At 48.0% G+C, this 14294-nt stretch overlaps 1 protein-coding gene across 3 annotated transcripts in view; it reads left to right on the top strand.

Moving 5' to 3' along the window:
- Positions 1 to 14294, top strand: part of NKAIN4 (sodium/potassium transporting ATPase interacting 4) — a 50634-nt gene that overhangs the window by 12899 nt on the left and 23441 nt on the right. For all 3 annotated transcript variants that reach the window (XR_006019207.1, XM_042046709.1, XM_042046695.1), the window contains exons 2-3: positions 11626 to 11763; positions 12289 to 12369. Coding sequence is in view for 2 of the 3 variants with exons in the window: in XM_042046709.1 (XP_041902643.1) it covers positions 11626 to 11763; positions 12289 to 12369 (219 nt within the window). In the remaining variant the exon portion in view is untranslated. The remainder of the gene's footprint in view (positions 1 to 11625; positions 11764 to 12288; positions 12370 to 14294) is intronic.

Below are 14294 nucleotides of genomic sequence, written 5' to 3'. Positions count from 1 at the left end.
CATTAAACCTTAGTGGGTTTTCAGCATGATTCTGTATTGCTGATAAATCCCTGATGAGAATCTTTAGTATCACTGAGCTCCTCTCAAGAAAGCACAGCGGTGCAGGGGACAGTGGGCATGAGAAAACCACCGTGACTTCCCCCACAGCCACTCTCATGCTGTGAATCCCAGAAAATCCACCCTGGAGCCCTGATTCCCAGCACTCAGACTGTGTTTGGCAGCAGGGCTGTGCTCTCACCCTTCCATGACTGCCCAGAGCAGATTGCAGTTCCCAAACTACTCCACCACCCATGAAAGAGGGAGGCACATCTTCAGCCTCAAATCGTGCCTAAACTTTTTGCCAGCTCCCTCTTTAGATATTTACTTGATGAATCTGTTTGAGCACTTTGTGTGTCTCTGTTTTCTTGCTTTTATTTGAGGAAAATAGTAGTTCTGCTCTGCAGCCTGCACTGCTCGTGGGGAGGTACAGCTGAGGAAGAAGCCCAGGAGGTACTCAGCCTTCCTCACCTCTGAGGGACCATGCTGAGGGTGCTGGTGATTCCCGAGATGTGGGAATCACCAGCTCAGAAATCATCTTTCATTCACATAAAATTGGCTTTGCCTCCTAAAACGGATGGAAAACTGGAATATCCCTAGTTTACATGCCTTGACGGAGGCAAGGGAAGCCAGTTTTTTACCTGTAATTGCTAAGGTAACTAATCAATTACTTAAGTAGGACTGATTTTCTTCCAGAGAAGCAATCAGATGATGAAAACCAATAGTGATTGATTCATTTTCCATCCACTTCTTAGAGGGATGTTCTTTGTGGGGATTGTGGTTATTGGAAAATTCCTGCAATACCCCAAAAGCCTCTGACAGTCCCTGTTTTGAACAAAATCGTTGTTTTCCTGTTTGTTCCAATTTAAAACTCTTCCTGACAGAAGTGTTTTACTGGAACCAGAAGCTGAATTGCTAAATGTTTTTCTTGTCCAAAGTACTATTTTCTTCCCAGTTCTTTTTCGTTTCATGCTCTGATGACAGGCCTGGTACATTCATTAGGGGAGAGCTGGTCAGTATTTCTTCACTGATACCTATTTTTCAGCTGATAAAAAAGGCTACATGTTTTTTCAGTTATAGTTTTTCAAGGGAAATTTTTCTTTTGTCCTTTATTTTTAACTGATATAAACACATTTTTGTGTTTTGGTTGGGGTTTTTTTGGGCAAAGCACAAACATCAGTGTTACTAGTGATGATTAAAACTCAGCTGTCACAGTGTGGGTCGCTTTAGATGATGATAGTGTGGACGAAATGCAAACAAACCACTTGGCTTGTTTGCAGCCCAACTCCTAAAATACCTCCAGCTTCTCATTTGGGGAATGCAGGCATGGGAACAGGGAGAGTTCACCTCTCTGTGTTGAGAATGTGACAGTGAAAGGAAAGGTGAGAGGTTTGGGCTGGTGCTGCCGTCATCGTGGGAGGTTCCCAACCTAAAATGCCACCTCTTTTTGCCTCCACGAGCAGATGGGTGTCCAAAAAACCACAATGGCAGTGAAGATGCTGTGCTGAGGCAGGATTATTGATGTGGAATATGACAGAAGCTTTTTACAAATAGGAGCCAAGTCTCCAGCAATCCTCTGTGTGAAATGAAGTTGTTGCTCCTAATTTCACTGCATAGATGGGAAGACAGAGAGTCACCAGCTGTGCTGGAGGGTTTTGGTGGAAGGAGCAGGAGCAGGAGCTGCTGCCTGTGGCATTACAGGGCGGAAAAAGCATCGCATGGAGCTGCTGGCAGGTGGAAAGGGAAAGCTGCAAAATAATGGGAGCTGCATCCCTTTGCCCTCATGTTGTCTCCTTCTAACACCCCCAGCTTGGCAGCTAGGTGCTAAGAGCACTTCTTGTGTCCTGGTGGGGTGAGAAAGCCTTGCTCTACGAAAAAGGGTCCATTTGTACAGTAATTGCCATGGAAGTCTCTGGGTGACTGTGCTGTGTCCCCTCCTGCTTCAGGCTGATTGGGATGAGCTCTCCTTTGAGGAGCAAAGCTGCAGCAAGACCATGGCAGATCCCAATTTCCTAGATTATTAATAATAACAATATCATTTTCTCTCACCCCATTTCTCACCCACTCTGTGCTTCCCTTTTAATGAATTCTTCTCTCTTGCTGTAGACTCTGCAGTGACACCAGCCTGATTTGTAATGTAAATAGGCAGCCCAGTGTAAAGGCGACCTGCAAGAGCACCGCGGGGCTCTAATTATAATTTTCATTAAATTCCTTCTGTTTACGAATATCCAAGCAATCTGGCATTGCAGCAGAAGCAAGAGGAAATTAAAGCAACGCTACGACTTAGCTCCAGTGTCAGGGAGCAGGGGCCCTGCTGTCGAGCAGAAACTGAAGCAGGGCTCCTGCAGACAAAGTTTTGAAGAGTTATTTCAGCTTTGGCACCTTTCCTCTCCCGAGCTTTTACCCCAGTTGCAGGGCTTGCATGTTTTTCCTTCAGAGGATCTGGCTGGTGCAAGTGTTTTACACTTAATCTATTTGTGACCTAATTAAGGGGATCAGCTGCTGGAGCTCCCAGTGCCGTGTGCTGGAAGGAGCTGTGGGAGGCGGCCAGAGTGGGGTGGGAGCTGTGGGGTGCAGGGAGGGGGAAAAACAGGGACCTTTAGCTCACAAGGCCCTGGAGGGTTCCCACAAAAGTCCAGCAGCACAGGGACCATTTGCTCTGTGTGCTGGGAGCATCCTGTGGAGCGAGGGCTGCTCAGACACAGACCTGTGCAAAGACTGGGGTTTTGCTACATGGCCACCAAAAAACTCTCATCCTCATCTTCTGCTGGATGAGAAAAAGGGCTTCAGGTGGCTTTCTGCAGGTGTTTTGCCTTCAGGGAGGCATTTTTGTCACTCAGGCCGCAGCTGACCCTTCCTGAAGAGAAAGTGCTGCAGGTGCCAGCCATGAATTAGACTGGCAGGGGACACCAAGTGAACATTTTTGTTCATAAAGCCAAAAGCAGGGGGTGGTCTCAGTGTCACTTGGTCACAGTGAGTCTTTCTTCGGCTGTGTGTGGACAGGACAGAGGGAAAACTGAGCTTGGCTTTTTGAGCTTGAAGCAAGAGTTACTGCTCCCTTGGGGAAACTCCAGTGGTGTATTTACAGCTGCAATTTAGCTTTGGGGTGAACAGCAGCAAAATAAAATTGCACTTTGTAGTAAGAGCCCATAAAATAGCAAAGAGAGAATTTTTTTCTGAGCTGGGTGAGTCCAGCTGGTGTCTCAGGGGCTTTATATACAGTGAGAGTTGTGGTCAGGCCCCTGAATAATTTGAAGTCTTTCTAGTACACTTGAGAGTTCATGGGATCTCTGAGCTCTTCACACTCTGCTGCTCCCACACCCAGGAGACTCCAGAGGGCTGCATCAGGAGGGCTGCTGACAGGCTGGGCAGTGCTGGCCCAAGCAGTGCTTCAGGGCAGCCTTGTGCCTTCTGTGCCAGCCCTGTCAATGGTTTCCCTTCTCCCCCCAGCAGCAGAGCTTGCTCTGGTAGCTAAGCAGATGATGCCTAGGATAGCAGGTCAAAAGGATCTAGGTTACATTCCCTAAACACAACAACCCCTTGGCTAATTTTCAAGTATTTTCACTTTTTCCCCCTGCATCCTTCTAATGGGAATGAGCCTGAACTTCAGATAGCCTTCATGGCTGAGCAGAGGCAGAGGGATCACACAATGTAATGCCCTGCTGGTGGGGGATAAATCTCCCTATTAGAAAATTAAATTCCTGCTCATCTCCAGCACTGCTCTGCCTCACAGCCTTTGGAGTGTTTAGATGGGTTCATAACTGGTAGCAGATCTCCAGAGGGAAATGGCTGCTGAGTTAATGGCACATTTTTAATATATATATTATTTCATGCAACGGGGAAATTTGTGCTCCTGGTGGGAGAAGTTTCCCCCCAGAGCTGAAGCTGTCAGCCACACCGGGATGCTGTTTGGGGGGCAGCTGGGATGTTTGCCCATGATCAGCAGCATGAGGTGGGATAAGACAGCTCAGCAAGTTCTTCAACAGGTGAGGGAGAGCCGGGAGTGTGGAGCCTGAACCTGGGCATCTGGGTGACAAAAATGTCAGGCACTTGTTGAAGAAACTCACTGGGTTTTATGTCTGTTGTGAAAATAGTCATATCCCCTTCACCCCAGTGCCTCCTCTCTCTGTCCCAAAGCTGGAGACCCAAAGCTGAGCCATGAAACTCAGCGAGGAGAAAAACATTCAGGGGGTTAGGGAAGAACACTGTGGGCACAACAGATTAATTTAATTATGTTTGGGGAACGTAGGTTGGAGTGTTGATGTAGGTTGCAAATAAAACAAGTTTGTCAGAGCGCTTTTCTGCCTGGATCACAAAGGCACTTGCTTATTAATTTAGCCTGATTGGTGCTCTCAGCAATCAGCAATCACAGCAGTGTGCAGAGCTGAGGTGCCATCAGGAGACACAGGCAGGAGCACAGGGAACAGAGCAGCTCCCATATCCAGTGCTGCCTGCATCCCTGGGGTCTGAGCCCCAAGGGGAGATGGAGTCCAGGAAACCAAACAGGCCAGAGGCTGTGAGGGCTATACAGAGCACAATCCTCACCAGACACGTGACTGACGCTGATTTGGGAGAAGTTTAGGCAATCCAGAGCAATATTTTTCTGAAGTATTCCTCCTAGGAAGCAGTCTTTTTCCCAGGAGCTGGATTCCGAGCACCATTCAGAACCTCAGTGCTGGGCAACCTCTTCTCACCTCTGCAGCATTATGTGGGAGCAGTTAATTCACTGTCCTGCTGACCACCCTGCTGGCAAGGTTTTGGGGCAGGAGAGGGCACCTGTGGATGCCATGTGGAAGGGACCATGGGCTGTGGTGTCTTGCTAGAAAAAGTACTGTCAGCTCCTGGTGTTCTGCCAGTTCCGTGGCACAATCCAACACTTGGAGTAAAAAGGCTTAAGAGGTTTGCCTGGATGTGTGCCTCAGATTGTTCCAGGGGAGGTTTAGAGTGGATATGAGGAACAATTTCTTCACCAAAAGGGCTGTTAAGCCCTGGCACAGGTTGCACAGGGCAGTGTTGGAGTCACCATTCTGGGGGGGATTTGAAAGACGTTCAAATGTGGCACCTGGGGACGTAGTTGAGTGTTGGGCTTGTCAGTGCTCAGGGAATAGTTTGACTCCATGATCTTAGAAGGCTTTTCCAACCTAAAGGATTCCATGATTCTGTGAATTCTTGTGCATGGCCCGTGTCTTCAGCTGAGCAGGGCTGGTTGCTCTACGAGATGTACTTAGGAAACCTCAGTCCCTCTGAAGCCAGAGCCTCAGCTCCAGACACAAACAGCCTTCTGCACTGCTCAGTGCCAGTCTCATCCCTTATGTTTAGCAGGATTGTGCCTTCCCTGGAATGCTAAGCAGCATTTGGGCATGTGGTACTGAATAATGACATATCTTTGCAGCTTGGATGTTTCTGGGTGGCTTTGGCAGCAGAAAGCTCAGGGCTCAAGGTCACAGCAGTGGCACTTCTGAGACCATCACTGCCCACACACAAAATTATGCTGGGAGGGGTGAACTCAGAGCTCAGAGGTGCCAGGCCAGGGGGAATGAGGAGGTGAGGGCTCAGCACTGGGATGTTTAACAGCAGGATTCTCCAGTCTTCAGCAGCAGTTGTGACAAACCGCAGGGAGGGCGTTACACCTGCCCAGGCTCTGCACAGGATGGTTCTGGGCTGGGAGAAGTCCTGATCCTTGGATGTGGCACAAGGAGCCTAAGAGTAGGGTTTGCTGGAGAGTGATGCCCAGCAGCAGCCAGGCCCTGCTGCAGGGAGTGACCTGGTGCGGGATTGTGGTGGGGACTTTTCCTGCTGCCCCGTGGGGCCCTTTGGCAGGTCCTCCAGGCCAGCACAGTGACCAGTTTTCTTCTGAAATATAAATGACTTCAAGGTATCAGCTCTGCTGTTGGAGGCCTCTCTAATGTCTGTGTGAATAGAAGGGGTTTCAGCAGCTGCTGGGGAGAAAACAGACCAGGGGAGCAGAGAATGGAGCGCATTGTACCCCGTGGCCAGAGTGACCAAAGATGCCTGAGAGAGCCAGTGACAAACAGAGACCTCCTGTGCAATTACTCTCTTGACCTCTGTGGTTGGGAGAGGGATGCTGGGAAAGGAGCTGTGGATCACAAGGCCCCAAGGAAGGTTTCCTTGACAACACTTACTGAAGAGAAATGAGATTTCATGAATGCAGCGGGTGTGAGCACGAGAGACGCTGACTTTGGGAGAGACAAGGATGTGGCACCTCGTAGAACGAGCCCTTCCACTTGGGGATGGGAAGTAATGGCTCAGTGAGCTGCTTTTTCAGATAAACTTAATTACTACTGCAAGCACTCATATTTATTTAGAAATGCAGCCACTGTGGTAAAAGCAGACTTACTGTTTAATTGTTTTTCTACTCACAGAGTCTTCTCCACCTTGAATACACACTGGCACAGGAGGGAATTTTTTGCTCACTGCTGATAGTTTCAGCACCCAGCAGCTTAAGTTTAGGATTCTTTAGATCTAGCATTGTCCCAGTATTTACAAAGTCAAAGCAATTACATAGAAAGATGTGTATAATTGCATATTATATCACAATAATACCAATACATTTATAATAATAGTAATAATAATAATCATCATCATCATCATCATCAACAGCAGACAGGTGTTTAGTATTCCCAAACTTAAACCGTGTGGAAGAACCAAAAAGAAGAGATATTTGTGTTCAATATCTAAATAGATATATTTTTCAAATTATACAATGTGAGACTTTTTAATTTCTTCCTGCTGTTTCAGGTAGCAGGACCTAAATTTCCATCCTTGTGTGGTGTCTCACAGGGGTAGCAGCACTGAGACTTTGCCCTGAGCTTGAGCCACCACATTGCATGGCCAAAATACCTCAGGAAACCAGTGCAAGTTTTTCCTCAAGAAAAGGCCCGTGACCTTTTCCAGTGAAAGCTCCGATGGTGTTTGCACAGCAGACAAAGAAAGAGCATCTTCTTAAAAAGCGAAGCCACTTGGCAGGAAATCAAGCCCTGGATCAGGGCATTGGGATCAGCCAGGAGCCCAGAACATCATCCCAGCTGTGCAGTGGGGACCCAGGGCTGCAGCTGAGGCTCTTGCTGGGTTCAGGCTGGAGAGAAAGGACAGACGGGGGGTTAAGTGGCAGATTTTGTCCCAGCTGAAGCTGTAGGAGGAGGAGCAGGAGCAGGAGCTGGAGCAGTCTGTGGGGCTGTGTCCTCACAGCAGTGAGAGACAAGGAGTAGCAAAGGAGTTTTCAGGTTGTTTTCTTATAGGTCAAGTGGAAAATTGCCTGGATTTCTGGGTAAAACATTTTTTCTTCTCTTTTTTGTTGTTTGTTTTTTTTTTTTTTCTGCAGTGGGATCAGCCTTTCCCATTTGCTCCCTTTATTGTACACTTGGATATTTATTTCTAATGTTTCATTTTAAAAATAAATCTCTTATTAAAGCTGAGCTTGGAAAGGTTAAAAGCAGGTTTGCTTACAGGAACAGATACAAATGGATGTGTGACTGTACCTGTTGTGGGGTTTTCTGAGCACCTTTCCTGTGTCTGTACCAGTCATGCCAACATGTCTTGAGACTGATATTTTTTCTTTTGTGTACCAATTGATTTCAGAAATGCAGTGAAAGACACAGATACAAACCAAATAAGATTAAAGGCTTTAAAAGCTTAATAAATTAAGAAGAGCAACTCTAGCTGATAGCATGGCTTTGATAGTAGGCTATAAAGGACAGGGAGTTAAGGAATTACAGGCACCTGACTGTTCAGCAGCATCCCTTCCTCCTCAGCAGTGTGGGGGCACGAGGGAACAGGTTGGGCTCTCCAGCATTATCAGCAGGAATGGAGCAACAGAAGACAAAGTTGAGGGGATAGAAAAGATTTAAGGGGCTAGAATTTAAACAAGCACCCCCAGCCCACGCTGAGCCAGCTCAGAGTGTCCTGCTGGCAGCAACACCTGCCAGTGACACTGTCCTGCCACAGCCATTGGAAACACAACTGGAATGGCTTGAACCCCCCAGTGAGAAACTGTCCCACGCTTTGAGATGTTTTCTAAGACCATTTTCCTATTCTGCAATGGGCACCCCTCCAGCTCAGGTACAGCTTCCCTCTCTGGAGAAGGTTTATGGTGTGATGCCCCTGAGCATGACCAGAGCTCTCTGTGTGTGAGCTGTGGGATGGGCTCCATCAGCTGCAGAACATCCCTCTGCCTTTCATATCTTCCCCAGCTGTGTAAATGAATGATGGCCCAAGAGAGAGCTTTGGTGGTGTTGTCTGCCTGGCTAACAATTGCTTCACGTGGTTATTTGCTATTCCAGTTTCACTCAGAGCAGCAGAAATGTGGTCTATTTCAGGAGAGAAAATTCTGCCACAACTCTTCTGATTTTAGTGCTGCAATAAATCATTTAATTTAAAGAATGAAAGGCAAAAATATACTATGGGTAAGAGAAGCAAAAGGAGCAAAAGGAATCCTGGTTTTAATAAGAATAGTCATAAAGAAGAAAAATTTATCCTCCCTGATGGAAAGGTCCTGTCAGCTTTGAGTGGGTTGAAACCTGTGCCACAATCTGTGACATTCCTCTTTACAACCGGTATCTCTGGAATATAATAGGCTTTCTCAATAGGACAGTGTGAATCATTGTAAGGAACACCACAGTGAGGATATTGCTCTGCACAAACTTGGCAGCACAAGAGAAAGATGGCATTTCCCTGCTCAGCCAGAGGCAGCCAGAGGGGTTTAGTACGAGGGGACAGATAGATCAGGGCAAACCCTGACCCTGCCATCTCTGAGCAGGACTGGAGGGACCAGGACTGAAGGGCACGGTGACATTCTTCACATCCCAACCCCAAATCAAGGCCAACTTAGCCCAAACATCAGCCCTGTTTACCTGCAAATCTCAGCAGCATCTTGTGGGTAAGCCGTGCACACAGACCTGGAGTGTAATGAGTGAAATGGTTGTTTATCAATTTGTTTTCAGCAAATATTTCCCTAATTATGGTAGGTTCCTGAGGGAACAGGGGGAAGCCCAGGATAACTCCAGGCTGCATTTCCAATTGCAGCACAAACTCACTCCTTGCCTGTCACTAACACAGTGTTGGAGTTTCATCAGTAGCATTTGCTTGTCACCAACACATTTTACAGCAAATTGTAATTTTATTTTTATAAATGAAGAAACAGCTTGTGTGAGCTCGCACATCCCACACCCCCTCTCCTTCCCCGAGCCAGCAAATGGGCACAGCCCATCTCTGGACCAGCTGAGTCACTCCTGCAGCTCCCAGGTACACAAAACCAGTTTAATAATGCAAGGAAAGTGGCAAAAGAAAGCAAATCGGGATGGAAAGAACCTGGAGACAAGGAAGGTGAGGGAGAAGGAAGTACAGTGTGAAGATAATTTTTGGGATTATGGGAAAAAATTCAGAGACTTCTCAAGGAGCTGTGCCCAAATCTAAAGTTGTGTAGATTGGCAGGTCCATCTCCAGGGTGGTTGTTTATCTGTCACTTCACAGCCCAGTCTCTTTCCTGGTCCAAACAAACCAGGAAACATCACAAGCAGCGGAAGGACAAGCTTTCCCCTTTCCATACAGCCCTAACAGCAAATCCGCGTGGAGTAGAGTGGAGAAGAAAACACTTCTCCAGACATGGATTGCCCTGATTCTGGAGTGGGAGAACGCAGAAGGCATGGGTAGGAGGGATCTGTGTTTATCCTGATTTTCAGAGCCTGAAGGCAAGAGGCGAAGCTGAGCAGGCGTTACCTCAGCGGACACCCCCATTGTGCCCCCGGGCTGAGCGAGGCTCTCACGGCACACGCTCCTCCTGGAACACACAAAGCCAGTTAAATGCCTGATTGGATGAAGTGGTCACAGTCAAGTGGCCCGTTGCCAGCCAGTCAGGATCCCAAATTTCCCAATATCGTTAAGGTACGTGCGTTAATCCCCTCCTGAAGGATTAAGCGTTTAACCTGTGGCTGCTGTTTCTGAGGGGGCGCGGCAGAGCTGCTGTGCTGGGGGGAGCAGCACTTGCCCCACTGCAGCTCCAGAGCCCCGTGCGTGGCCACAGCATCTTCCAGGTGGTTCAGAGGGATCAGAGGAGGGCACAGGGTGTTGCTTCTAAGGGAAAATTATTTGGCAGAAGAGAGATTTGTTACCTTCCTCCATTCCTTCCCCATTTCTCTGTCCCTCTTTGCTTGGGAATAAGATACCGTAGAGGGAAAGCTGCTCACCCCCTCCTGACTGATTGCCCTTAACCACAGATTTCTTTGAAATACAGATTTTTATTGAACTTTCAAAGTAGCGTTGGGAACTGCAATCCCTTCCTAGCTCAAGAGAGGTGTGAAGGCAATTTCCCCACTGAGCCAGGAAGAAGGAGGAATAATGGCCATTTAATAGATGTGGCTTCTCTCATCATGGGGCTTGAGTGGCACCTGCAGCCACTCACATCCTTAATTCTTTAAGCCATCACAGAGCCCTGGTGCTTAGATCCCAGCCAGGAAAAGGTGTCACATAGCTGATTACTCACAGCAGACCAGGATTACCCATGGTTAATGCCTGATTAGGAGTTAAATTAATATTGACTGTCGATAGTAAACTGTAATGATTTATGTAGGCAAAAATAAATATGAAATGTCATAGTGCAATCCCAGTGGACTACTGTGATAATTAAACATACTTTCAAATCTTATACTGACAGGGAAGACACAGGTCCATGGAGGGGCTTGCACTGTGTTAGTGAAGACAAAAACAAGAGAAGATCTCTCCATGCAAGGCTGGACACAGGCAAAAAACCTGCACTAACAGTTTTTCCCCCTACACTTACGATTTCTCCTATAGATATATCATTTAAAGGCTGTGGGCATGCAAAGGCCAGCAGGCAATTGCATGTCCGTTGTACTCTTTCAGCTGCACAGAGGCTCAGGGCCAGGGGACCAGATGGCTACAGGTAAAAAGCACATCTTTATGCAAATGTGGTTTGAAAATCAGCCCCAGCACTTCCACAGTAATGGAGTTTTATGTCTAGAACACAGTACTAGCCTTGAACCATGTTATTAGTGCTGGAGAGGAACACAGCCTGTCCTGGGAAACTGATGTGTTTGCAGAATTTCCTTACTGGTAGCAGCATTTTCTGAGGGGCAAAGGTGGAGGAGAGAGTTTCTTCCTCTCCCTTACTTTGATGGATATGTGCTGGAGAGCAGAAAAATAAGAGGTGTCAGGAGTGATGGAGTGATGTTGAAGGCTGTGACAAATGAGCTCTGGAAAGTTACACTGATGTTTTTGTGAAAGTATTTCACGTTCAACATTTAAGATGTTACCATCCTGCTGCTCCCCTCTGTCCTCTGCCAGAGCCACCTCCCCAGAGTGCACACCACAGAGGAATGCCCCACACGGCACTGGAGCTCAGCCATCAGAGGAGCTGGGATGAGACCAGAGGGGAAGGGGGATGTGTAAACAAGCCTTGTGTCCTCCTGACCTGGTTCATAGGCAGCAAATTGCTTCGGGGCAGAGTCCCACCCTCAGCTGCCGCAGGGATGTGCTCAGGGAGCGTGTCAAAACCTTAAGAACAAACACTGTGGGTGCAGAAGCTGTAACTCTCCTTTTCCTTCTCCCTTCCAGCTTGCTGCACTAGAGAGGCAAGTGTTTGACTTCCTGGGATACCAGTGGGCCCCCATCCTTGCCAACTTCCTGCACATCATCATCGTTATCCTGGGGCTGTTCGGCACCATCCAGTACAGACCTCGCTACATCGTGGTGGTGAGTAGCACCTTTTGTTCCCAGCACCCAGAACCTGTCCCAGCCTGCACTCCCATGGCATGTGGGGCGTGCTGGGGGACAGAGTAAAGCCCCTGGGAGATCAGGCACGAGCCCTGCACGCTGCTTTAGCAGGAGGTGCCTGGCTGTGCTCAGGAACACACTGCTGGTGAGCTGTGCTTGTGCCAAACTTGGAAGGTTTCAGATAATTCTTACTGGTGCTAAGGTAACACTGCCCAAACGCTGCCCAGCAGAGAGGGAGGGTGAGGGGCTGGACAAATGCAGCACAGAAGCTCTTCCATCCCTCCAGGCTCCTGCCCCTGTGTGTCTTATCAGGCAAGAGAGCATCTGAATATGAAAAACAAACAGAGGAAGAGAAAAAGCAGCTCAGTGCTGACTCAGGGCATTCCACTGCCCCCAGCTAGAGCACATATGTATCTATATAAATGAATAAATATATATATACACTAATTCCAGTGACTTCCTAATGTTTATTGCTTGTCTCTCCCCAACTCCACTCCCTTCCAGTATGCCATCTGGACTGCAATCTGGGTCACCTGGAACATCTTCATCATCTGCTTTTACTTAGAAGTGGGAGGGCTCTCCAAGGTGAGTGAGAGCTGGATGGGTGAGTGCCCAGGCTTTGCAGCCAAGGGGATGGAGCTGAGTGGGGAGGTGAGGGCTGGGATGGTTGAGGTGAGGGGTGTGGGCTGCCTGGGAGTAGGTCCTGCTCTCCTGCCTGTGGAGAGGGCTGTTTTAGCAAGGATGGGGGATGCTGCTGCTTGTATGGAAAACTGAGCCACTACTGATTTCTGGAGCTCTTTGTTGGCTGGTGCAGGTGGTAGCTGGAATAAACCCTGCCCTCACAGTAGGTAGAGTGCATTTGCTTTCCAAAGGTTAGAGCAGGCCTGGCAGCAGAGCCATCCTGAGAGGAGAGGGGGTGTGAGGGCCAGTTCCCAGCCATGATGCAGAGGTGGCTGAGGAGGGCTAGGAGATAACCAGATTGCAGCTGATCCTCTTGGGATCTGAGACCACCTTGACACAGAGGTGTGTGATGGAGGGGAGGGCCCTCATGCAGCACTGAGTGTGGCCTTTCTGCCAGCCTGTCCCAGGGAAGGGCTGCAGCAGGGTCTGGCTGGGTTGACCTGAACCAAGGACTTTGCTGGAACTCTATACTTGACCAGCTCTTGATATTTTTGTGCCTCCCAGTCCTGCTGAAGACTTGCTGCACTTCAGCAGCAGGGATAAATACCTGGTTGTTGCCACACCAAGCAAAATATTTCCTGTTGTACCTTTGGGGAGAGGCTCCTCTCTCTGCTGAACACAGAACATCCCTCCCCAGAGGGATCTGGCACATCTCCTCGGGATGTGGCTTCCCTGCCTTAATTCTTCCTTCTTAAATACAGTGGTAGCTACTCATGGCTGCTGGCCAGGGTGTTGTGAGTTAATATGTAAAGCTCTTTGAAGACTAGATTAGCAGAGTGTTGCTGTCTGCCTAATGAGAGGTGAGTCAGAAATAATAAAAATGGGAGGCAGGCCCTAAATTAAGCCTGGGCTGTAAGCAATGAATTATGAGTGTTGCTGGAGCACAGCAGACTCGGAGTGATTGTAGGATGCAGGTTCATTCCGGAGCACTCCACATCTGGCCTAAATTCCCAGGTCAGGCACTGGAGTTGCAGTCATAATTGGAATTGCCCTGTGGTTTTATCAGGCCTACAGCAGGTCAGGAGTGGCAGCCTAAATCCTTTGCAGATAAGAAAATGTAGCTTCCTAATGTCTCTATTTGTCTTTGTTTCCCCCCTCAGTTATCTCCAGAAACTTTGAGGGAGTTCTTGCCCAAACCAGTGATTATTCATGGTCTGAAATCTCAGCCTGAGATGATCTCCATGTTGGCTGAGACCAACTAAAAAAAAAAAGAACTTTATGTAACTATTTAAATGCTCCCTTCTGCAGAGAAAATTTTGGCTTGATAAACTGCTCTGGGAGCTTCTCTGAGAGCCAGTGTTTGCTTCCAGCCAGCTGGATACTCGTGTTTGCTAATCCCAACCTGCCCTGCAACACGTCGGGTTGCTGTTCTGCAAGTCAAACAGCACTACAAACCCCCTTTTTTGTACCACAGAGGAGCTTCACCTGGTAACCTTGCTCTGTGCTGCAGCTCATTTCAGCCAAGCCAGCACACAGAGAGGCTTTATTTAGCCTACACGGTGACACTTGTGACTGGGGACATTTTTTGCAGAATTGGGCTGCAGTGTAAGCTGCGACTGACTCAGTGGACTTCCCTCTCAGGCTGCAATGAGAAATTAGTTCATTTAGTGGCAACCAGCAAAATCAAGAGAGAATTTGTGCTTGTTTGGCTGTAAAGTAGTTGACAGCCTTGCCTCTGTTCTTAATGAGTTATTTTCACTTTAAAAAGCTGTTTTGTAAGGAAAACTAATGATGCTGCTTTCCATCCTCCTCCACTTTCACTGAAGTAATTTGGGGCTTTGTAGTGGCAAAACAAATCTTCGCTTCCACAGGAGACCAAAAGATCCACC

This window comes from Corvus kubaryi, unplaced genomic scaffold, assembly GCF_017639235.1.
Source record: "Corvus kubaryi isolate FWS band 111438036 unplaced genomic scaffold, C.kubaryi_AGA036_p1.0 134, whole genome shotgun sequence".
Classification (NCBI taxonomy): Eukaryota; Metazoa; Chordata; class Aves; order Passeriformes; family Corvidae; genus Corvus; species Corvus kubaryi.
This window is presented reverse-complemented; position numbering and strand designations above follow the sequence as displayed.